Here is a 25,028-nt window from a genome sequence, read left to right as displayed (position 1 = left end):
AATTTTCTTGCCTTAGCTTCCTGACTGCTGAGATTGTAGGCATAACCCATCACGCCCAGCTTGCAGTATTTTAAATAAGTCAAGTCAAATGCACTGTGCTAGACCCATGTAGTTACTTTTGTTTCTGGGTTTTATAATAAATGGTATTTCAGATTTTTTAAAAAATAACTTATGTGTTTAGCCCCTGGAGAATCGTCACTGTAAAAAAACAAAAACAAACAAACAAAAAAAACTTGGTGACTATACTTCATGAATATGGAAGGGGATTATATATGTAATTTTGGGCCTAGGTTTCAAAACTGAGGCTTCCAAACTGGCCCCCAGGTAGTCGTCACACCTGGTCTTGATAGAACTTCTATGACGGAGGAAAAGGGGAAGGGAGAGTCCACACCTGAGGCCCACGAGCCACTCTGTAGTCCTGAGGTTCTGTGCCAGAGCCTCAAGAGCTGCCTAGAGCTCGAAGGGCCCGGAGTTCCCGGCTCACTGATCCCCTAAGAGTCTCTGGACCCCTCCAGCTCTAAAAGCTAATGGCTGGACAGTTCCAACTGTGAAGTGCATCCGTCTGGACCAGTCCATCTCAAAGCCCTACCACCAGCAGGCATGAGCATCTCCTCTCAGTCCTTCCCATGGTTCTAACCACCTTACACTCTGCCAAACGCCGGGTCAGAGTCAGTCTGTCCACCCTCAAGAGTCCTCGTCTCAGGAAGAGTCCCCTTATAGACCACAATGAATCCAGAATGCCACTTGGACCAAACTGAGACCTCTTCTTAGCACCATCCATCCATATCACTTGCATGGTGACTGTTCCCCTTTCCCAGATCAGCCGCTCGCTTTGGGACGGGCCCAGTGGTATCCCTAATGTGCTCGATGGTCTTTGAGACACCTTTACCTATGTGTCAAACCTTGTCACTTGCCAGGCAGTGGTGGCGCACGCCTTTAATCCCAGCACTTGGGAGGCAGAGGCAGGCGGATCTCCGTGTGTTTGAAGCCAGCCTGGTCTACAAGGCAAGTTCCAGGACAGCCAGAGCTGTTACACAGAGAAACTCTGTTTTGAGGAAAACAAAAAACAAAAAACAAAAAAACCTTGTCGCTGTCTCGGAAGAACCAGTGCCACAGATCCATCAGCTGAGACAATACCAGGAACGGCACGTGTATAGAACTTTTGGATGAGAGGCAGGTAGGATGGCCTTAAAAATGGACCATCTTTCTGACATGGCCCAGATACAGCCTTAGCTAATTTCTTCCTTGTGGCCTAATGAAGGGACAGAGTGTTGAAACCCCAGCAGGGAGCTGAACCCCTACACCTAAGATCGCTGCTATCTTGAGCTCCTTCCTAGTTATTTAAGTTCTGCACAGGACAGAGGGCTTTTTAAAGAGAGGAAAGCAAGAGTCACAGAGACCAGAGGCTGCTCTGAGCTCCATGACCTTCCAGGTGTGAAAACAATATAAACCAAGAAAATGTCCCAATAGGCATTCATCTCTGTGAATCAAGATACATCAAATTATAAAGCCTTTTAAATTTTATTTTTGGTTACATGTACGTGTGTGTGTGTGTGTGTGTGTGTGTATTTGTGTGGTGCACTTGTGGGAGGCGGGGGGAGGGGGAGCTGAGGATATACACATGTAAGAAAAGGTGCCAACAGAGTTCAGATCTCCTGAAACTGGAGTTACAAGAAGTGGTGGGCCGCCTGATGTTGGTGGGAACTGAACTCAAGACACTCTGCAAGAAGACTTAATATGCCCTAACCTCTGAGCCATCTCTTGAAACCAATTAGAAAACCTTATAAAAGAGACTTATAATGGGAAAAGTCGTCTTCACAGTGGTTGGATGTCTGATGTCTCAGGAGCTTCAGACCACAGAGACCTCACACCCAGTCCTCTGCCAGGTGCTGGACACATCCCATTCCAAAATGAATGAGTGGCCTACTGCCCATCCCTCTTCTACCGATGAGGAATCAAAGATCCGCATGTCTCAGTCACCCAAGAACTTTGAGTTCATCTCGTCCCCTGACATCTGGGCCCAAGTTCATTGCTCTCTGTATCCAAGGCCACTGCAGAATTCTGCAGCAGGAAAATGACCAAGCTCAGACTCCATGCTTCTCAACACAGTGATGCTTTGTAGCCCCAAATGCAAAGATCTTCCCACCACCCATCAGCCTTGAAGGACAAACACCTTCTTGATAAGGACAGAGAGGTACACGCCACTAAGGAATGAGGAAAGGACTCATCTCAAGACAGAAAAAGAGAAAACTAGTTCAAGGTGGGGTTCCAGTGGCCATGGCAGCTGCTCACTGTTTCAGACATGAACAAGCACCACGTGAACCAGGACCCCACAGGAAACACCCTGATCAAAGTCTCCTATGGACTCCCAAAGGGCCCATGTCACAGACAAGTGATCGACAGTGGTAACAGAATAGAAATGAGAACCCAAGTCCTCCTCGATAGCTTTACACCGTGCTAACGATCCAAGAAAGGAAAGGGAGGTGTTCCCAACCTGAACTTGTGAGTCACCACGCCAGCCTCTCCTCCCTCCGTCACCTGCCATGTCACGCTGAAGGTGCTATTTGCTGCTGCCACAGAAACCCCTTCTTCCCTGCACATTTCACTAACCAAATCCCTTTTCCCAGCGGTCCAGGCCAGTGCTCAGGGGAGCTCCAGAGGCTGGCATCAAGGCCGGAGTGCACAGGCCCTTCTGTCTGTGTCGGGCCATCCTCGCACTATTTCAAAACACTCCTATCTATTGCGGCTAAGGGGCGATGCGGTGGTCATTTGGAGGAAGGATGGGTTTGGTTCTGGAAGAGTCAGAGAGATTGAGGGAAACTGCAGGGCCCGGGGAAGCTGGCTGCTCGCTGCGGCTGGCCTTGCTCACTGGATACAGCAGGGCCAGAGCCTCTGACCAGCGCAAGCCGCACTCCAGCTTGGCAGGCCCTCATGCACCGAGGGGGAGTGTGTGGGGGGTGGTAACTGATGACAAACCAGAATGTGTGGTGTATGCCAGAAACTCACTGCCATGCAGGCTTCCTGCCTCGGGGCAGGGAAAGGCGGGGGATTGGTGGTGGTGGTGGTGGTGGTGGAGAAATTGCTGTGCCAGCTTTCAACCGGCTCATTTAATTCAGTGCACAAATATTTATGAGGCATCCACAGTAGACCAAGATGATTCTGCTCCCTTAGCCCAGCACAGAGAGAGTCTTTTAATGAATGTACATTTCATTGTGAGTTGGCCAAACACTGGTTTTGGAAGGTTTTTTTTTTGTTTTTATCTTTGTTTTCTTTTGGGGTGTGTGTGTGTGTGTGTGTGTGTGTGTGTGTGTGTGTGTGTGTGTGTATACTTCATTTCTTTTCTAGCTTAAGAAAAAAAAAGATTCTGGCTTCTCTACCTTCCCTGCCACCATCATGTCTCAGAATGTTTCTTCTTGCTTCCTGGCTTCCTACCTGTCTCCCTCAAGCTTTGACCTCCCTCCTATCCTATCCACACCCACCAAGGGCAAGGGCCAAGGGCACCTCCCCCAGCTGGGGCCACACCCATCTTCTTCCACGTCTGACCTCTTCCCGCCCATGCAATTCACTGCCCTCCCACAGGACGTCAGAGCCACAGTGGCAGCCTTGCCTAGCTTGGTGCTTCTCCTTCTAGAATTCCCAGCATCCTGGTACTGTCCATGATCACATCACCTCACTGCATCTTAACAGTCACACCTTTGCAACCTACCCATGCTCCCCAGATCTGAGTGCCAGCTTTGCCTCCCTTTGTCCTCCGTACCCTCCATAACCTGTCTTCCGACCTCCTGGGACCATGGCCTCCTCGGCCTGTCCTCTTGCAGGCTACACTGGCCTGCCCGCCCAGGACATAGACCACTAGGTCACTCAACTCCCTCTCCCTTGGTTTCTGGCACCCAGCTGCACTATCTCCTCATTCTCATGGTAGCCAGGTGTAGTGGGGACTCTGAGACAGTGGAGGGAATGTGGGCTGCCCCCAGCCTGCCCCCAAAGTGTCCACTCTCATTCTTGGCTGAGGGAAGAGCAAAATTTACAGTTCAAGTGATGGATGCTGGGTAGTGGTGGCGCACGCCTTTAGTCCCAGCAAGTGGGAGGCAGAGGCAGGCGGACCTCTGTGAGTTCAAGGCTATCCTGGTCTACAGAATCAGTTCCAGGACAGCCAGGGCTACAGAGAGCAACCCTGTCTCGAAAATTTAAAAAAAAAAAAAAGACAAAATTATCACTGCAGATAATAAACAGATGGCATCTGCTGTGTGACCTTGCTGGGCAGGACAAAGAGTGTAAGTGTTCTAAGAGGATCGGAGTATGCCATGAGGACAGAGGCAGGGCCATGGACAGGGTAAGACAGAGCGCGGCTTGCACACCACTCTCTCTACGTAGGAAAGGGTCTGGAGAGCCTGGTGCTAAAGGCAGAGAGTAAGGCTGAAGCCTCCTGCCACCACGGGAAGCAATGCAAACGGCCATGCTGCAGAGGCGGGCAGAGAAGCCGCAAGAAGCACTAAGGGAGACTAGCCACGGGCTGCCTCCAGCTCAGTTCCTTCGGAAGAACACAGTGGCAGGGAAGCGGACATGAGGTCACAGCTAGGGTCAAATGCAGAGACAGGGTCCCCTAGCAGAGGGTCCCTGGGAGATGAGGCTGGTGGTGACAGGATGCATAGCTGAGGAAGGGGGGGATCCTGAGTTCAAGGGCAGTCTGAGTTACAGATTAAGATCCTGTCTGCAAAACAAATTAAAACGCCTCTCTGGCTAACTCTGGCTAGGATCCACTGGGTACCAGCCCTGAGTATGCTCATGTGTCACATGCTCCTGGCAGAGAGACCTTGCTCCTCTAGCAGCATCCCAGAATGTGGCTTAGAAGGCACAAGCTGTACTCCGCCTTGCTAAGACACAAGTTAGATCAAAACCATTCCCGAATTTGCCAGCCCTAGCATCCTAAAACACAACCAATGCCCCAGGGATGCCTCACCCCAGAGTTGGGAAGCTGCACTGCAGTGCAGCCAAGAATGAGGTTCTGCGCAAGCAGAGAGGGTACCCAGTGGGCTCGCTAGGGACCCAGAGTGTGGACTAGACCAACAACGTGTCACTTAGAATGATTGACTCACTGTCAGTATGTGGTCAGGCTTTTGGAAGTATTGTATAAGAAAAAAAGAATAAAAAAGAGACCCTGGCTCCCAGAACCCACCGCCCATTTCATCAGAATACGCGCATAGGCAACAACAGCCATTTACCAGCTGACCCATTCAGCCATTTGGGAGGTTTGCAGTGGGTAGCCATTCCAACCTTGATCTGGAAGTTCCAACCCCCATTAATGCTTCGGTAACTGTCACGCCTACAAGGCGGGGCCAAGAGAGGGCCCTGAAGACCGAGATCCAGATGCACCGTCTCTCTTGGTTCCTGGACCCTGGACGCTGGAGGTAGACCGGCCGGACTGCGCCATGCCTTTCCTAAACCCTGCAACCTACCTATCCCTTCATTTGTAAGTTACACCACTAAATAAACCTCCCTTTTAACCACATGGAGTGGCCTTAATAATTTCACCAATAGAGGTTCAGTTCATTAGAAGCCTTCCTGGTCACAACCTCATGTAAGGCTAGGTGCTGGCTAATGTTTCCAGAAATTAACAGTAGCTGTGTGGGGCAATGAAATACCTCACACCTAAAAACCCCAGCACTCAGGAGGCAGAGGCAGATGGCTGAATTTGAGGGTAGCCTGAGCTACATTGCAAGCTACTATGTAAACAAACAAACAAACAAACAAGCAAACAGACTGTGGTGATACACCTGCAATCCCAAAGCTTAGGAGGTAGAAACAGGAACATCAGAAGTTCAAAGTCATCCTAAGATACACAGCAAGTCAAGGCCAGCCCGGGCTACAAAAGGCCCTGGCTCAGACCAAGAGTAAATCATGGCAAAGCTGGGATTTAAACTTTGCCTAACTCCATGTCTGTTTAGCAAGCCTCTTTCATCAAATATGAATTCCTGTTTGAACTTTGGGAGGACATTGGGTATGGATTAGACAAAAAGATGATTATTTCATTGGCCACAGGTAGGAACACACATTAACCCAGTAAGAGGAGATAAGTATGGGAAAAGGTTATAATACAGAGGTACTGGGAGACACAAAGGCAAAGAGCAGGTCAGGACCTGAACGCTGCATGTAACAACAAACAGCCATCCAATGAAATCCTTCAACTGATACCTACTGAGGAACTACTACTGGCGAGGACCCTTGTCAGCGAGAAGGCTAGATACAGCAATGCGCAGATTAAACCCATACCCTACGTTTCCAGTGGAGGGAGTTCCCTTTCTCACATCAGATGGACCAATGAATGGGCAGCTGTGTAGATGGATGGACAGAGAGACGGGTCTATCATGGAAAATCTTCCCAGAGTAGACAAGGCTTGAACTGACTCTTGAACAGAAGCTGAAAGCAAAGGGAAGGAGGGGAGGCCCCCAGGGAGAGGTAGCAGCATGGGGCATTATGTGGGCTTTACCAAGTGACACTCGGGAGTCTCAGCAGTCCCCCTCGGTGACAGAAGCGTTGAGGGTGGACCAGGGACAGCAGTGAGCCGGAAGCAAGTCCCTGAGGACCTGGATCTGGCTTGGACATCAGAGAGAACTACAAATGATTCCAGCGAAGGTTCGTAACAAAGGTACTACAGACAGGACAAGTCGGTTCCACACGGGCCCCTTTCTCGGAGTAACTTGTTTAGTTACGGATTCCTACCGCACGGAGGTCGCTGAGTCCATGTGCCAAGAGGCACCGTCATCTAGAGGACCTGAGGTTCAGAAGCGAGGCTGGCAAATCCCAGCCCAGTTCTGACACGTGTGTGTGTGTGTGTGTGTGTGTGTGTGTGTGTGTGTGTGTGTGTGTGTGTGTGTGGCTTTGAAGGAGTTGCTCCACCTCTCTGGGACTCAGAACATCATCAATAAAGCAAGCGTGTTAGTACCTCCAGAAGCTATCTCCTGGACCTCCCACACACCAAACACCACACCGCACAGACTGAGCCAGCCCAAACTACAAGTCTGCCTCCTGTTACTCACAAAGGGAGAGAGTTTGTGCTCCACAGTTCTAACAACAGTTTAGAGAAGTGACCTGGAAACTTCCTTCAAGACAAGAAGCTTAGCTGGGCATGGCAGCACACATTTGTAATCCCAGCACCCCGGAGGCAGTGGATCTCTGCGAGTTCAGACCAACCCAAGCTACACAGTGAAACCCTGTCTCAAAAAAAAAGAAAAGAAAAGAAAAAGAAAAAGAAAGAGCAGCTTAGAAATTGAGCATTTTGGCCCAGTGGCGGTGGTGGCACACGCCTTTAATCCCAGCACTCGGAGACAGATCTCTGTGAGTTCAAGACCAGCCTGGTCTACAAAATGAGTTTTAGGACAGAAAAATACCGTCTTAAAAAAAAAAAAAAGAAATCATTCATTTCCCCCAAACACTAGGTTTAGAGACCAGGACAAATATTAAAATTTTACAATGAGACTATTATAGTGCTTAATTCATGCAAAACATTGTTCAAAGAACATGTTCCTCATGAACCAAGATGTAAGGTGATGTGTACTGTATGCCTCCCTCGATTGACATCATTTGTGCCAAAGTGGCAGCGATTCTGGTGCTAAATATACTCTGGTGCATAAGATGTCATTGTCCTAGTGACCAAGTATTGTGTTTGTGTTTGTAAGGCACTAAATCCAGGAAGGAAGGAAGGGAGGGAGGAAGGAAGGAAGGAAGTCATGGAGGGAAGAAAGGAGGGAAGGAGGGAGGGAGGGAGGGAGGGAAGAAAGGAGGGAAGGAGGGAGGGAGGGAGGGAGGGAGGGAGGGAAGGAAGGAAGGAAGGAAGGAGGGAAGGAAGGAAGGAGAGAAGGAGAGAGGGAGGGAAAAAACTGGTGTTGTGGTTTGATGGAAATGGCTCCCATAGGCTCAAATATTTGAATACTTGGTCATAAGGGAATGGTACTACTTGAGAGGGATTAGGAGGTGTGGCCTTGTTGGAATGGGTATGGTCTTGCTGGAGGAAGTGTGTCACTGGGGACTGGCTTTGGGTTTCAAATGCTCAAACCAGGCCCAGTGGCTCTTTTTCTTCCTGTCAATCCAGATGTAGAACTCTCAGCTCCTCTCTAGCACCATGATGCCTGTGTGTTACCATGCTTCCCTCCAGCTGGTAAAGGATTAAATCTCTGATACTATAAACAAGCCCCAGTTAAATGCTTTCTTTTATAAGGAAGACACTGTGGTCGTGGCATCTCTTAACAGCAACAGAACACTAAGACAACTGGCCTACCTAATATTGGCACTGCTTGGTGATAATAATATATCTAACATCACCCAAGCACATTCCTTCCTATATGACTTAAAGAAATGGTGCTGGGCATCACACTGTTGGGGGGTATTTGATCACACTGTGAAACTCAAGTTTGCATTTGCATTAATTAAATAAAATTAACCTTGGGTCAAGAGGCTGAGATAGCAACTAGTTGACAGAAAGTAACCATAGAGCATCAGAGGTTTTCTGGAAGAGATAGAGAGACACACTGGAAGCAGTAGGGAGGGATTTGGAGTGGCGCATCTTGTTTGTTCATTTGGTGGATTGGAGGGAGGGGCCTTTTCAGAGACACCAGCAAGGAGAGAGGGTCAGCTAGTTGCTACTCAACCTCTCTGAGCTAGCAGGTTTTCACCCCAGCCTTTGAATCTCAAGTCTTATTTATAAATAGAACAATAGAGATTCAGTTAAAGCTATCTTTAGTAGCAGCAGCAGAGCTGGTGCCTTCAGGAACAGAATTCATGCCAGGCTGCAGCAGGCGGGTAAGTGAGGAGTCATAGTTGCTAGCTGAAATAGCAGCAAATTAAGGCACAGCCACTGTGCTGAAGAGAAAATCACACCATATTTTAATCCCAGCCCTTGGGAGGCAGAGGCAAAGGGAATCTCTGTGAGTTCCACGATAGCCTGGTCTACACAGAGTTTTCCAGGTGAGCCAGGGTTACATAGTGAGACTGTCTCAAAAATAAAAAAAAAGAAAAGAAAAAAAAATGACAGCCTTGTTGTCATTTTGACTTTCTAAAATAAGATTTACTTTCTATTTCTTTTAAAGATTTATTTATTTATTATATACAGTATTCTGCCTGCATGTATCCCTGCAGGCCCAAAGAGGAAACCAGATCTCATTATAGATAGTTTTCAGCCACCATGTGGTTGCTGGGAATTGAACTCACAACCTTTGGAAGAACAGCCAGTGCTCTTAACTGCTGAGCCATCTCTCTAGCCCGATTTACTTTCTAATTTTTTTTTTTTTTTTTTGGTTTTTCGAGACAGGGTTTCTCTGTGTAGCTTTGCGCCTTTCCTGGAACTCTCTCTGTAGACCAGGCTGGCCTTGAACTCACAGAGATCCGCCTGCCTCTGCCTCCCAAGTGCTGGGATTAAAGGCATGCCACCACCCCCCCCACCCCCGGCTTACTTTCTAATTTTAATTATGTGTTATATGTGTGTCTGTATGTGTGGGTATGTGTACATGTGAGCACAGGTATCCTCAAAGCACAGGAGGGTGTCCGATTCCCTGCAGCTGGAGTTACAGGTGGTTGTGAGCTAGCTCCCATGGGTATGGGTCCTGGGAACCAAACTTGGGTCCTCTGCAAAAGCAGTGTGTGTTCCTAACTGCTGAGCCATTTCTCAAGCCCTTGTTCTGCTCTTGACACAGGGTCCTGCTGTGTAGCCCAGGTTGGCCTCTAACCTAAGGTCCTCCTGCCTGAGCCTCCTAAGTGCTGAGATCACAGGCATGCGTCATCACACCTGGCTGTATCCATCTTTTAACTAAAATCATTCCATGGAGGCTGATTATCTAATAAGCATTAAATAAGCCATAACTATGATGACAGCCATCCAGCATCGTGCCGTGTGAAACACTGTTCTCTAAGGAAGCTGCATGTTTAGTAAGGGCCCCACAACCTGACTAGAACAAGAGGATTAAGGAGAGCCACACTGCTGTAAGTCAAGAATCGAAACTATCCTGGGCAGCCTTGGGCCCTTTAAGATCTATTTACCCGTAGTACTCAATCCAACTTCAAAACAAACTTCATCACTAAGCGTGGCGGACTCTGGGCTCCACCAATCCTAAAACTAAGAAAGCTGTAGCATCAAAAATCTATGGCAGAGCAGGGGATACAGTGCAGTTGGTGGAGCGCTGGCCTAACGTGGACTAGGTCCTGGTTTACACACACACACACACACACACACACACACACACACACACACACACACACACACACACACACGGCACCGCATCGACCAAGGGCGGCAGCACGGACCGTGGTCCCAGCACTCAGTAAACGGAAGTAGGAGGGTCAGAAGTCCACAGCCATCCTCACCTCCATGGGGAGCTTGAGGCCAGCCTGGGCTAGAGACCCTGTCTCAGTTTCTTTTCCTGGTGCTGAGAGGAAAGACTCTAATAAAAGCAATTTAGGGGAGAAAGGGCTTACTCTAGCTCACAGTTCTGGGAACAGTCCATCACAGTTCTAGGGCGCCATGCATCAGGTGAGGAAGTCTCAGCAGCAGGGGCTTGAGGCGGCTGGTCACATGACACTCACAATCACAAAGCAGAGACTGATCCAAGTATGCTCTCACTCATCTCCTCTTCTCAAGTTACACATACAGTCCAGGATCTCAGGCAGGGAATGGCTCCAACCACAGAGGGTGGGTCTTCTTCACTCAATTAATGTCATCGGTTGAACTCCCCAGAGGCGTGCCCAGAGACCCTGCTCTCAGGTGATCCTAGGCTCTACCAAATTGACAATTAAGACCAACTATCCCAGACCCTACAAAAGAAAAGAGGAACCCTACAGGGCAGGAGAGATGGCTCAGCCAGTAAGAGCATTCTACTGTCCCAGAACCATGTTGGGCAGCTCACACCCGCCTGTGACTCTAGCTCCAGAGGATCTGATGGCTCTGGCCTCTGCACTCACATGAACAAACCCACACACATACACATAGTAAAAAATAAAACAAATAAATAAATAAGGGCCAGGCATGGTGGCGCAGGTCTTTAATCCCAGCACTTGACAGAGGCAGAGTTCTGTGAGTTCAAGGCCAGCCTGGTCTAAATAGTGAATTCCAGAATAGCCAGAGCTACATAGTGAGACCCTGTCTCTAACTAAAAATTTAAAAGACTAATTAATTAATTAATTAATAAGTAAAGAAAAAGAAAACCTATGAAAGAGATCCCCAGCTTTGTGGCAGAGCCTTCCAGATGCTACCACCAATGTGAGCAGCAAATGTACATCTGACTTCCTTTTGTTCTGTGACTACAAACGTTTATTTAACTTGTCCATCGTAGAACATACTGGAATCCTTGTTCCTAGGCCACAGTGGCTCAGCATAAACTTTTTTTTTTTTTTAACTTCCTTTAAAGGCAGAGTCGTTACTTTACATTATGGTATTTATAGACACCACTAGCCCAAGGCCTGAGTTGTTACTCAAGAAACTCACTTCCCAAGCTCAGTTCTTCCTCAAAATGCTCACCCAAAGATCAGGAGCCTACAGCAGAGTCCTCACTGGTTCCCACGTCAAACAGAACACAATCTGGTTTCTCTGATTAACGTTCAACACTACAAAGGGACCAGAACCACCAGAACCTGTGGGCTGGGGATTTAGCTCAGTGGTGGATCAGGTAGGCCCTGAATCCAATCCCCGATAAAGAAAACCAAAGTAAAGTGTGACGTAGTGAGCAACCCCGTCTACCGAGGCTAGAACATTGCTCAACGCTAACGCACTTGCCTAGGTACACAAGGCCTTCGGTTTCAGCACCACACACAAACAAAACGAGAAAGAAGGAACCCAGAAAAGGAAGCTTTGAGATGGGCCTGCTGGCACGGGATATAATCTCAGGTACTGGGGAAGGGGAGGTTAGAAGGGCTGCAAACTCAAGGCTAGAGAGCCAATTCAGAGCCAGCCCAGGCAACTTAATGAGACTGTCTCAACAGCAGCAACAACAAAAAACCCTGGAGAGGTGAGGTGGCGGGGAGGGCTGAAGATCTAATTCTGCAGCAGAACTCTTGTAGGCAAATATCTAGAACAAGCCAGAGACATGGGAATGAGCCAGCACCTGCTCAGCTTCTGAGGTCCATTTGTGTGCTCTGGTCCCCCGCAGCCCGCCCCCATCCTTTTCTCCCTCCCGATCACACATACCTCTTTGGAGCACCAGGCACATTCGGGGTGAATTGACAGACATTCTTCACACGAGGCGGCACTTCCGCTAGTGCATATGTTGAGCCCTTCAAAGCAAGATGAAGATACACCCATTAGTTTCTGACCAGAAACATCATTAACGGGTCTGGAGAGATGGCTCAGTGGTTAAGAACACTGGCTGCTCTCCCAGAGGACCAGAGTTCAGTTCCCAGTACTCATAATCTGATGCCCTCTCCTGGCCTTTGTGCATACACACACTAATAATAATTAATAATAATAAAGCTGGGTAGTGGTGGCGCACGCCTTTAATCCCTGCACTCGGGAGGCAGAGTCAGGTGGACCTCTGTGAGTTCAAGGCCAGCCTGGGCTACAGAGTGAGTTTCCAGGACAGGCTCCAAAGCTACACAGAGAAACCCTGTCTCGAAAAACAAAACAAAACAACAATAACAACATAATAATAATAGTAATAATAATAATACATCACTAATGAAGTCTGAGTCCCTGGGAGAGGGACAGGATGGGAGTCACCACTTAACAGGTGTGAGGCGGTAGAGGACTTTACAACTTTAATTCAGCACACATTCCTGATTATAAAAAAAAAGTTGGAAGCTAATATTAGAAGGAAACTTCAGAGCCAGGCCAGCCTTCCCTCTCCCGCCCCACTCATCTGGGGGAGAGGTCTCGACCGTGGCAGTGAGATTAAATCTTCTGCTCTGTCTCCTCCCTCCTCTGCTGTACCAACAGCACAGGAGTCCTTGGTGGAGTTGACCATGCCCGTCGCTCCCTTCCTCTCAGCAACGCACAGATGGCCTCGGGCCAAGAGCGGAGCTTGTGTGAGGCTCCGGAATTTGTCTCTGAATGAGAATGACCTAATTAGTCTCTAACAGACCCATCGGGGTGGCCTGGTCACCGCTTTGTAAAGAGGACAGGGGAAGTGCACACTGGATGGAGGAGGATGGAGGAAAAAGGTTCGAGGCTTTTCTTGGGTTTTGCTGACTTTTTTTAAATCTCTGACCGCGGCTCCCCATCCTCTTCCCTCAGCCTCCCAACCACTATGACTGCAAGACTGTGTCAACACGCCTGACAAACAGTTCAGCTCTTAAGGGAGGAAAAGGAAACAAAAGAAAATAAAATTAAACAGAGAATGGTGAAGGAAACACAGGGAAATAGGGGAGTGTTCCCAAGTCCCATTAAACATCATAAACATAGTTATAGAGAGAGACCCACACGACAGCTCAGTCGGTGGGTAAAGTCACCTGCCGGACACGATGACCCAAACTCAATCTCTGGAATCCACGCACAGGTGGGACGAGAGAGCCAACCCCGAAGTTGTCCTCTGACCTCCACATACACACGGCAGCATGCTCGCACACACAAACACACACAAAAGTAAATAAAAAATTAAAAAAAAAACTAATACTGTAAATAATCGGTACAGTTCTATACACTGACAGCAAGCTATCTGAAAAATAAAGAACACGATTCCATATACAACATCAAAACACAAGCAACCAACTCAGAAATAAATTTCAATAACGAAGGGGATTTCCAATCTAAAAAGAAGAAGAAGAAATAAAGAAAGAAAAGAGGAGAGAGGGGCCAGAGGGAAGGCTCGGCAGTTAAGAGCAATGGCTGCTCTTGAAGAGGACCCGGCAGCCCACAACCATCTGTAATTCCACGTCTAGAAATCCAGTGCCTTCTTCTGATCTCTGCAGGAACCAGGCACACAAATGGTACATGTACGTACATGCAGCAAAACAGTCATACACGTTAAATAGGCTTCAAAAAATTGAGTGACACCGGGCAGTGATTCCAGCACTCGGGAGGCAAAGGCGGGTGGATCTCTGAGTTCGAGGCCAGCCTGGTCTACAGAGTGAGTCCAGGACAGCCAGGGCTACACAGAGAAACCCTGTTTTGGGAGAAAAAAAAAAATGGAGTAACATGTGATATACAATATTATTTTAACTAGGCAAAGATGTGTTACATTCATTTTTGCTGCAGAATATTACTTTAACTATGTAAAGGTGTGTTACTTTTGTTTCTGCTGCATTTGTTTAATTATGGAAAGATGTGTTGCATTTGTCTCACTCTGCCTGCCTAAGGCACCTGATTGGTCTAATAAAGAGCTGAACAGCCAATAGCTAGGCAGGGAAAGGATAGAAGGGGCTGGCGGGCAGAGAATAAATAGGAGAAATCTAGGCTCCAGAGAAAAGAGAAACAAGAGGAGGAGAGAATGAGAGAGACATCCAGAGCCAGAAGCCAGGCAGCCACCAGCCAGTGAGAGGCAGTGAAAGTAAAATATACATACAGAAGGGGAAAAAAATATAAAAAGCCTCAAGGCAAAAGGTAGAGAAAGAGAAAGAGGTTAAGTTAAAAGAACCAGCCAGAAAAGAGCTAAGCTAAGGTCAAGCATTCAAAACTAGGAAGTCACTGTGTTACAATTTGGGGGCTGGCTGATGACCCAAAAGAGAAACCCTGGTACAGACATGCACATGGGTTGGAAGAATGAATAATTGTTTAAAAGACATATGCTACCCAAAGGGACCTGCAGAGTCACGCAGTTCCTATCCAAGTCCTATGCATTTTCCACTAAAATTGTTTTAAGAAATCCTAAAATTTATCTCAAAGAGGCGAAGCAGTCTTGAACAAAAAGAACAAAAGCTGGAGGTCCATACTCCCCAGCTTCAAATATACTACCACTCTACACTAATCAAAATGTCAGTGGGGAGGAGATGGAGACGCGGCTCCCACTGTCATCCTCAGCAACTGGAGCTCCCTAATCTTTTAGGGCCTTGACTTGGGCCAACCCAGCATTCATGGCTTCAACACTGGAAAGAATTTCAGGACTAGCCAGTTTATCAAGCAGAGTTGGGAGATTTTTATTGAAGATACTTTAATATAAGCTTAAGAAGAAAGACACACCCAAGTGTGAGTATGGGTTCCTCGACTGAGAGTAAGCTATAAATTGTCTTAGCATGACCAATATAGATCATTTTGATGTCTCTCGAGGTACTTCAAGAAGTTATTGGGGGTTGGAGAGATGGCTCGGCGGTTAAGAGCACTGACTGCTCTTCCAGAGGACTCGGGTTCAATTCCCAGCACCCACATGGCAGCTCACAACTGTCTGTAACTCCAAAATCTGACACCCCTCAACATAAGCATGCATGCAGACAAAACAGCAAGGCATATAAAAGAAATAAAAATAATGAAAAAGAGGTTACTGAAAAGACTTATTTTTCTTTTGTACATGAGTGTCTTGCCTGCATGGATGTATGTGCACAGCATCCATGCCTGAGGGTGTCAGATCCCCTGGAACAAGAGTTACAGATAGTTATCAGCCTCCATGTGGATACTAGGACCTGAAACCTGGGTCCTCTGGAAGAGTCACAAATGCTCTGAATCACTACACCATCGTCTCTCCAGCCCCTCTTTGTCTCTTAAATGAGAGATGCCTCTGGTGGGATTATAATCTGATAAAGGAAAACCAGAAGCCCCTAGGGGTTGCACAAGGGTTTTAGAGGAAGTCCTTTCTCTGCAAATGGAGTTTCTGGTGAGATGCCTAGAAAACTGCAGGTTTGCAGATGGGAAGAGGAAAGTCTTAAGCAGCTGGGAATTGTTCTTGCTTTCCTGTGGCTCCAACCAGATTCCTGAGTGAGGGGCGCCCATCCTCCTCATGTTCCCAGAATTTTCCCTGCCTGTTTCATCCTGCCTCAAAACCAGCTCCACCGCTGCCCCTGCCCCACCCCACGCCCCCAAAAATAAAAAAGCAGATACACAGAGCAATGGAACAAAACAGAGCCTATAAAGTAAAACCTCACATTTATGGTCCACAGATTTCCAGCAATGGCGCTAACAACCACAATAAAAAGCTTAGTCTCTCCAGTAAGCAGTGTGGAGACAAGTGGCCACCCACGCACAACAGGATGAAACTATACCCTGAACTCACCCCACATGCAAAAGGCAACTCAACACGGATTATAGACTCAGTGCTAGGATGTGGCTCGGCTCAGTGCTTGCCTGGTGTGCAGCAAGTTCTGGGCTCCATCAACACTTCCTGCGCCAGGTGAGGTGGTGCACACAGGTGCACCCAGTACTGGGGAAGAGGGGGCAAGAAGGCTGAAAGGTCAAGGTTATCCTCATCTCTGCAAGTCCAAAGCTGGCCTGAGCTATGTAAGACCCCACCTCAAGGGGATGGAGAGATGAGTCAGCAGTTAAAAGTTCATACTGCTCCTGCTAAAGACCCTCTTTGGTTCCCAGAACCCAGGCTGGGCAGCTCACAATCACCTATAACCTCAGCTCTAAGGAACGTGATGTCTCTGGCCTCTGAAGGCACATGCACTGAGGTGCCCATACCCGCACACATAAATATACAATTTTGTTTTATGTTTACTTTATTTATTTTTATTTTTGCTGGGCAGGAAGGCACATGCCTTTAATCCCAACATTTGGGAGGTAGAGTCAGGCTAAATAGTGAGAACTATTTTTTTTTTAATTTTTTTTTCAAATTTTTTTTTAATTTAAAAATATATATAATCAACAATAAGGAAAATTTAGTCTGCACATATAATGAAATGCTAAGTTTTTAAAAGTGAAATCCAGTCATCGAAGGATAGATATTGCTGCACGCAGCAAGCTCATGGAATCTGAAAGTCACGCTTACAGAAGCAGAGAACAGAATGGTGGTTGCCAAGGGCACACGGGGTGGGGAGCGAGATTGTTAGTCAAAGGTACCAAACTGTAGATGGGGTGAACACGTTCTAGAGACCTACTGTACAGTATGGCAACTACAGGCAGAATAATACACTGTGAGCTGGTAAGCGGATAAGAAACATTTTTTTTCAGGATTTACTTATTTTTTTCAAATGTGCTTCCATGTCTGTATATGTACCACATGTGTGCATCACTCATGGAAGCCAAAAGAGGGCGCCAGATTCCCCGGAACTGGAGCAACAGATGGCTGCATGTGGGTTCTGGGAACCAATTCTGAGTCCTCTGCAAGAGCAGCGAGTGCTCTTCACCACTGAGCCATCTCTCCAGCCCCAAGAGAGTCAATCATAAATGCTCTTCTCTCTCCTCTCTCTCTCTCTCTCTCTCTCTCTCTCTCTCTCTCTCTCTCTCTCTCTCTCTCACACACACACACACACACACACACACACACACACACACGCACACACACACACAAATAAGCAACTCTTTAGCTTGTGGTGTTATTTCGTACTGTACATATATATTAAAACATCACTGTATAATGTAATCCATACTTTTTCTTTCCGATACTTGTCAATCATACCTCTCTAACTGAACTGGAAAAACAAGTGAAACTGTAAAGAGTAAAAGAGAAATATCAAAATAGAAGGGGAAAGGAACCCCAGCAGTTCCCTAATTTATAGTCTTAACATTCTGCTTCTCCTCGGCCACTTGCTGCAAAAACCCACACCAACACCCTAAATGGCAAAGGAGCAGGGAACGGGGTGCAAGTGGAGCGGGGTAAGAAGGGGTAAGTAGCGACACTGCCACCCAGAGTCAGAGAGAACAGTGGCTTCTGCCAGGCGGGATCCTGACCCTGAACTCTGGACCCCCTCACCCACAGCAGCTGACCCACAGCAGCTGACCCACAGCAGCTGCCCTACTGGCGCTCGCTCCCCATCTCACACTCCAGGAACTGGAGCAGAGTGCCAGCATTCCTCTCACACGGGCACCCTCTCGATGCCAGGCTGCAACCAGAGCTCACAGGGGCCAAACTTCATCCTTCACACAGGACCGTCACCAGCAGGAGGAGCCACAGGCAGGAGGAGCCACGGGGGGGGGGGGGGGGGGGGGGGATTAGACAGACCAAGGTCCTAAATCTTAAGTAACAGGGGAGCAGGGGCCATGTGCCACCCCTGCTCTCACTGACAGAGCCTTTTTATTTTGTTTTGTTTTTTGTTCTTTCAGACGGGGTTTCTCTGTGTAGCTTTGGAGTCTGTTCTGGAACTCACTCTGTAGCCCAGGCTGGCCTCGAACTCACAGAGATCTGCCTGCCCCTGCTTCCCGAGTGCTGGGACTAAAGGTGTGCGCCACCACCGCCCGGCTTCCTTTCTCCTTTTGTCTAGTTTTTTGAGATAAAAATCTCATGCAGCTGAAGCTGGCCTTGAATCCCTGATCCTCCTGCTTCAGCCTTCCCAGTGTTGGGAGTACAGGCCTGTGCCAGGTGCCCAACTTCCTTGCCAGGTTTTGGTTTTGTTTTTCGAGACAAGGTTTCTCTGTGTAGCCTTTGGCTGTCCTGGAACTCTCTTTGTAGACTAGGTTGACCTCAAACTCAGAGATTGACCTGCCTCTGCCTCCTGAGTGCTAGAGTTAAAGGCCTATGTCACCACCACCCAGTTCCTTTCCAGTTTTAAAGCAGTAATTTCCAAATAGATACCTAAGTCCTTGAGAACAGGTGTGTGCGCGGCAAAAAGTTCTGGTTTGGGCCAAATCCCCTTACCTGTCAAACTATCAGAGGGAAGGAAAAAACAGATCTAAAACAAAAGTTGCTTTTCTCTGCCTCTCCTCAACCTTATCATGTACAAATTCAACTCAAGCCCTCCGGGGTTTTTGGTGGTGTTGTTTTGTTTTGTTTTTTAAGAAAATAAGAAGCTGGGCAGTGGTGGCAGACACCTTTAATCCCAGCACTCGGGAGGCAGAGGCAAGTGGATCTCTTGAGGCCAGCCTGGTCTACAAAGTGAGTTCCAGCACAACCAAGACTATACAGAGAAACCCTGTCTGGAAAAAGCTACACATGCACACACACACACATGCACACACATCTCTGAAATGTAAGGTAACTTCAGACCCTAGGAGCTGGGAGTGTTCTGAGGCAAGCTAATTAAGCTGCCACATTTTGCACATGAAACCTAAGGAAAGCTGATGAAGTGACTGGGAACAAGGAGTGCTGTTGACCAGAAGAAGGTCCACAGGGGTCTCAGTTGTCAAGCGCCGACACAGGGTGTCCATCTGGTGGTCCCTGTGCTCTCTGAGATACAGGGAGGCTGTGGCCAGCTGAGCTCCACGGAGACTGCTAACCACACCGTGGTCTGAAACGAGTCTGTGGTCAGAGTCCTCACTCAGGGTTCAGCTCAAAACCACATGAATTCACAGCTAGCACTTCTCGATTACCTGAACCCCAAGAGTTCAGGCTGAGGACCTAGGGCCTGGCAGGACAAATTCTTTTTTCTGAGCTAGGCTAGACAGTCCTCAGTCCTCTGGTCTCTCACCTCCAAAGACCTGGACTATTAATAAGAGCTCCATGACACAACGGATACCTGGTATGACAACAGTCGAACAGCCAGCTGGGCATGGTGGCTCATGCCTGTAATCTCAGCATTCTGGAGGTGGAGCCAGGACTGTCTGTCACAAGTGGTACAGAGTGCAAGTTCCAGGCCAGCCTGGGCTAGAGTGAGAGTCTGTCTCAAAAAAAAAAAAAAAACCCCACAAGAAAAAACAAAAGCCGTACTGAACAGCCATAAAAACACCAAGTGACTGTGCTTTAGTAGTTATTTCTATTAATACTCCACATTCACACTCGATAATGAAGTGGTTTTACGACATTCAACTGCCCTAAAATTAGGCTGCCCTTGGGACAGATCCAGATTCCCGACACTCTGCATTACACGCCTCCTAATCTCTGAGCCCTGGACTGGGGAGGTTAGAACTACAGCCCTCGCCACAGGTGCTGTTCCTGGGAGCTTGAGGGGTGCCCAGCACCAGACAGCAAGCAGCTCCCCAGTCCCCCATCACAGGCTGTGAGCCATGCACATCCCAGGGACAGAGTCACTTCCCTTGGCATCTTGGCTCTCCACCTATTAATATTTCAGAGTTTGGATCTGGCTGCATGAGTCACTGGCACCACTAGGCATTTTGAAAAGGAAGGAAGCAATGACTGCTACAAGACCAAGCAGCCAGAGTTCACCGATGTCGCAATGTTGTGTCTAGGTCACAGAGACTGGCACAATTGGCCCGGCCAGCAGTCTCATCTTTTCTTGGTCATTTACAGCCAATAGTCTCAGCTCAGCTTCAACTCTCTGAAGCTCTAACTTCAAGTCACATTCGGGGTTTATTACAAAAGATGATCTAAAAATACGCTCTCCTTCCAAAACTCATTGACTCAGCCCCCTCTCTCATCAATCATCTCCAGGCAGTCCATGTCCGGCCTATCGTTTGTCCAAGACGTGTGAAGTGTTTTTCCTAATCCAACCCTTCCGGCCCGGCCCCTCCAGAGCCAACAGCTCAAGGCAGCCCTCTGGCCTAACTTTCTGCAGGACCCTCCAGACCACCTCTGCTCTAGCCAGCCCCTCTCACGTCTGCCCACCCTGAACTTCCAAAGTTGGATAACTACTACTGAAGCAGACAGTCAGCGGCTGCAATTGCCTGACTCAAAACATTCCATGAGATAACGGAAGTGAGTAAAAGCCGGTACCAAATTAGCATGACCCTTCCGGCTTGAAGGTGGCGAAACACTGGGGTGTTTCTCCCCACCTGAACTGTGCTCTTCATATTTGTCATATAAGACACAGGGTTTCCAGCAGGGAATCCAGCAGCTAAATAGTCATGTCTAAAGATAGCCCCACACAATTCAAGTGTGTCCTAGCAAGATGCTACCTCAGTACGTCCTATCTTCAGACTGTCTTTCTGAACATCAGAAATCTACCAAAGACCCCAACACCAGCTTTATGGATAGGACTTTGCATTTTTTTTTTTATTGATTGATTGGTTGGTTGGGGTCTCATAGGCCTGGATACCTTCAAAGTCACTATGTAACCAAGGCTGGCCTCAAACTCTGGATCTAGTACCTTCCATTTTTGAAACAGTAATTCATACAATGTTATACTATGTAGCTATAAAAAAGAATGGAGACTCTGATATGAAGTTTACCCCCAATGTATGGCTAAGTTAACAATAAAAAGCAACTGGGCAGTGGTGACACATGCCTTTAATCTCAGCACTTGGGAGGCAGAGGCAGGCAGATCTCTGAGTTCGAGGAGAGCCTGGACTACAGAATGAGTTCCAGGACAGCCAGGGCTGTGTAGAGAAACCCTGTCTCAAAAAATAAATAAATAATATAATATAATATAATAAAATAAAACAAGATACAGAAGTATATTTAATGCTGCTTTTGAATAAAAACAGAGGATGGGTAAGTATAACATGTTATAGAAACACTGATGTATAAGGATCTAACAGGGACCATCCATGTAGGACAGGGGCCATCAGGGGACTATCCTGGGCTAACTGGGTGATGAGAAAAGACAGGCATCTTCTCATCTTATCCCTCTTATACTCAGAAAAAACTATGTGAGGTGCTCACCTTGACAGCACATACACTAGAATGGAACCATACAGGGATGATTGGCATGGCCTCTGTACACGGATGGCTCACAGATACAGGAAGAGTTCCGTATTAGAGCAGAAAAGAGAAATTATGTGAGTGTACGACGTACTCAAAACCAGGGGAGGCAACTGGGGTTGGCTCAGCAAGTAAAATGTTTCGCTGCACAAACCTAATGACCTGAACTCAATCCCCAGACAAACGTAAACAAGCTGGATGTGGTGGCTCCCATCTGTAAGCCCAGCACTCCCAGCGTGAGACAGGAGGCAGAGACAGAATGCTCAGAAGCTCATGGGCCTCCAGCACCTCCAGTACACGCCGTGGCAGGAACCAGAGAGGTGCTGCCTTAACAAGGCAGAGAGAGCTGACTCCTGAAAGTCACCCTCTCATCTCCATACATACATCCTGGCGTGCACACGCACACTTTAATAAACGGAGAGCAGAGGCCATAGAGGTGGCTCGGTGGTGATAGCATTTGTTATGCAAGCACGAGGACATGTGTTCGAAACCCCAGAACCCACATAAAAGCTGAGCACAGCCACACACGCTTGCTGAAACCCCAGCACTGGGAGGCAGAGGCAGGCAGCCAGCTCAGTCAAAAAGTGACCTTCAGGTTCAGTGAGAACCAGCCTCACTGAGAAGGAAGTCAGATAGACAGATGGCAGTGGGGGAAGATACCCAACGTCGTCCTCTGGCCTCTCTCTACACGTATGCTCACTGGCATGCATACATACACACACACACACACACACACACATGCACGCACACGCACGTGCACCCCTGTGCACACATACACCATGTTTTTTAAATAAAAAAGATTTTTTAACAATTATATTACTTTTAATTGCGTGTATGGATCTGTATGTGGGTGTGTGCACATGCATGCTGTTGCCCTCAGAAGCCAAAAACATCGGATCCCTTGGAGCTGGAGTTACAGGGAGTTGTAAGCCACCTCGTGTGGATGCTGGGAATCAAACTAGGGTCCTCAGCAAGAGCAGCGTGTGCTCTTAACCCGGGAGCCGGCTCAGCTAAGGCAGTCGAGGCTGGGGATGTGGCTACTTGGTACAGTGTTAAACCCAGGGCTTTAAACCCGAATCTAACGATCCAGCACTGCAAAAATGGGAGTATTTAGCTCAGCGCCCAGGAGGTGGAGGCAGGGATGAATTCAAGGACCTGAGAGCTTGAGGCCAGCCTGGGATGAATATGTCCTTGTCTCAAAAAGAGAAAGAAACAAGGAGGCAACCAGTTACCCCTAGAACGTTCCTCCCCAAACTTAAAACTCAGCCTAATCAAGAGAAAAAACATCAGTGTCGACAAACAGGAGCAATGTCTGGAAAATAAACAAACAGCACTCTAAACTGTCAGAACCAACTAAAGCAAGGACAGACTGAACCATCACAGCCAAGAGGTGCCCAAGACAGCATGACAGTTCCATGCAATGTGGTACCCCAAATGGGATCCCAGAACAGAAAAGGGTAAAAACCCAGTCTGAGCAGTGTGGACCTTGGCTAATCAGAGTGTGTCAATATGGTTCACCCATTGTGACAAACACCCAGCACTAATTAACGTAATACACTGATAATGTAAGATACTGATAACAGGGAAACTGGGTGTGACGATTCAAAATGTCTAGATTTTCTAAGGTTTTAAAGCCATGGGAAAGGAAGGTCATGATGAGGGTCACCCAGCCTCCCCAGCACACACAGTTCAGGAGTTGAAGCAAGCCACCGGCCTTTATCATGGATTCCAGCTCAATGAATCTTGACACCTTGTGATGTGGTCCCCCTCCCCCAGAATGCTCCCTCCTAACAGCAGCTGCCCATGGAGACCCTGACTTCAAAGAGAGGCCTAGGAGGGGGAGGGGCGGTTGAGAGACATGGAGGAGGGACAGGTGAGGACAGTCAATGGAGTAAAATGCCGGAGGGAAATCAAGGAAGGAAAAAGGACTCGGAGAACCAAGCGGCTGCTGGGGCCCATGGACTGAACGGGAGACACCATGACGAGGCCTGTGGGGGTGAAGGAAGCAGCCGGACAGTAGCTACCTGGAAGACGGTCCAGGCAGGAGGCAGCATGACCAGGGGGACCGTGGGAAGTCTGTGAGGAGCCGGTGGTGAGAGGAGGCAGGAGGCCACGGGGCTTCCAGCAGGACCGGAAGCCTGTAAGGCTCCAAGCCGATGGATGTGACCTGAGCAGTTTCAACAGGATTACTCTGACTGGGGGATGGAGAGTAAACCAAAGGGGTCGGATGGGTGCCGAAGTGGCTTTGCCAGAGACAGGGAACACATCTGAACAGTTCTGGCTGCCAAGGGATCCCGGGAGGCCGGCCCCATGCTGCAGCACCCGGCCTCCTGGGAGAGTCAGCTGGAAGCCCTGAAGCAGCTCTTCCGGACCCAGACCCGCACCCTATCAAAGCAAAAAGAATCCTCACCAACAAATGGGTGCCTGTCGCCCTGTAATGCAGAGGTTCCCAACCATCCTAAGGCTACGACCCTTTAATACAGTCCCTCAGGTTGTGGTGACCCCACACACAACCACAAAATTATTTTCGCTGCTACTTCACAACTGTAATTTTTGCTACTGTTGTGAATCATTATGTAAAATCTCTGTGTTTTCCAATGGTCTGAGGCGACCCTTTTGTAAAAGGGTCCTGCGCCCCACCAGGGGGTCGTGACCCACAGGTTGAGAACCGCCGCTTCAAAGCCACCCAATTTCCCCCTACTGGAGAAAAGGAAAACACACCAGGCGCCCTTAGGCTCTCCAAAGCTCTCAGCCAGCCAACTGAAAACACCTGTGTAAAGACCCCAGCCCACAGCTCCAGCAGCACACGGCCTCGGAAAGCCACCCTATCATTTAAGTACTGTGTGTAATTAACCCCCATTGCTGATCTTGTTAGGACTTAAAACTTGTTAAGCCATTTCCATGACCAGGCTGAAGAAGAAAAAGTTGTTACTGGGGCCAGGCAGGCACAAAGGGCGATTTGCCAAGCTACTTCGATATGTTAATTCCTCGTTGCCGCAGTAGCTAAATAAGCATGGAGAAACAAGCAAGGCGGAATACTAATTAGAGCTAATTAGACCCTGCCCTCTTCTGCCTCAGTCCCCTTGGTGAAAAGCCCCCCCTGACTGAGGATGGTGGAGTTAAAATGTAAATCCCAGAGGGTAAATAGTTGTCTATGAACCGAGGCCACCCTTCGCATTTCCGTGTCCTGGGCCCGGTTACCTAAAGGGAGCTGCCAATCCAGCCAAATTCCAGCAGCCCCGCCCCCACCCCAGCATCCGCCCACAGCCGCGGTGGGCCAGGGACAGACAGGGTGAGGAGGACCGGGGCTGCCAACTTGCATTCTCTAAATGCAACAAAGGTCTCTTGGTATTCGGAGCATTCTAATTTGCAGGGCCACCCGCTAAAAGAACATTTGATTGCTTATAAAATAATAACCACGGCAGCAATCATGACTCCGGTCATGCAGCGGGGGTGAGACCAAACTCCCCTCTCTGCCTTAGAGCGGAAGTGGGC

At 48.2% G+C, this 25,028-nt stretch overlaps 1 protein-coding gene and 1 non-coding gene across 3 annotated transcripts in view; one reads left to right on the top strand and one right to left on the bottom strand.

Moving 5' to 3' along the window:
• The window catches only part of Itgb5 (integrin subunit beta 5), a 116,550-nt gene that overhangs the window by 88,527 nt on the left and 2,995 nt on the right, over nucleotides 1-25,028 (bottom strand). For both annotated transcript variants that reach the window (XM_052740391.1, XM_052740390.1), the window contains exon 2: nucleotides 12,170-12,255. In XM_052740391.1, coding sequence (XP_052596351.1) covers nucleotides 12,170-12,255 — 86 coding nt within the window. The remainder of the gene's footprint in view (nucleotides 1-12,169; nucleotides 12,256-25,028) is intronic.
• LOC128112339 (U6 spliceosomal RNA) lies at nucleotides 21,487-21,592 on the top strand. The gene has a single exon (XR_008218958.1). It is a non-coding gene; the product is annotated as a U6 spliceosomal RNA (small nuclear RNA).

This window comes from Peromyscus californicus, unplaced genomic scaffold (genome assembly GCF_007827085.1).
Source record: "Peromyscus californicus insignis strain IS unplaced genomic scaffold, ASM782708v3 Scaffold_16__1_contigs__length_79575227, whole genome shotgun sequence".
Lineage (NCBI taxonomy): Eukaryota > Metazoa > Chordata > Mammalia > Rodentia > Cricetidae > Peromyscus > Peromyscus californicus.
Note: the sequence above shows the minus strand (reverse complement) of the source record. Positions and strands in the feature narration are given on the sequence as shown.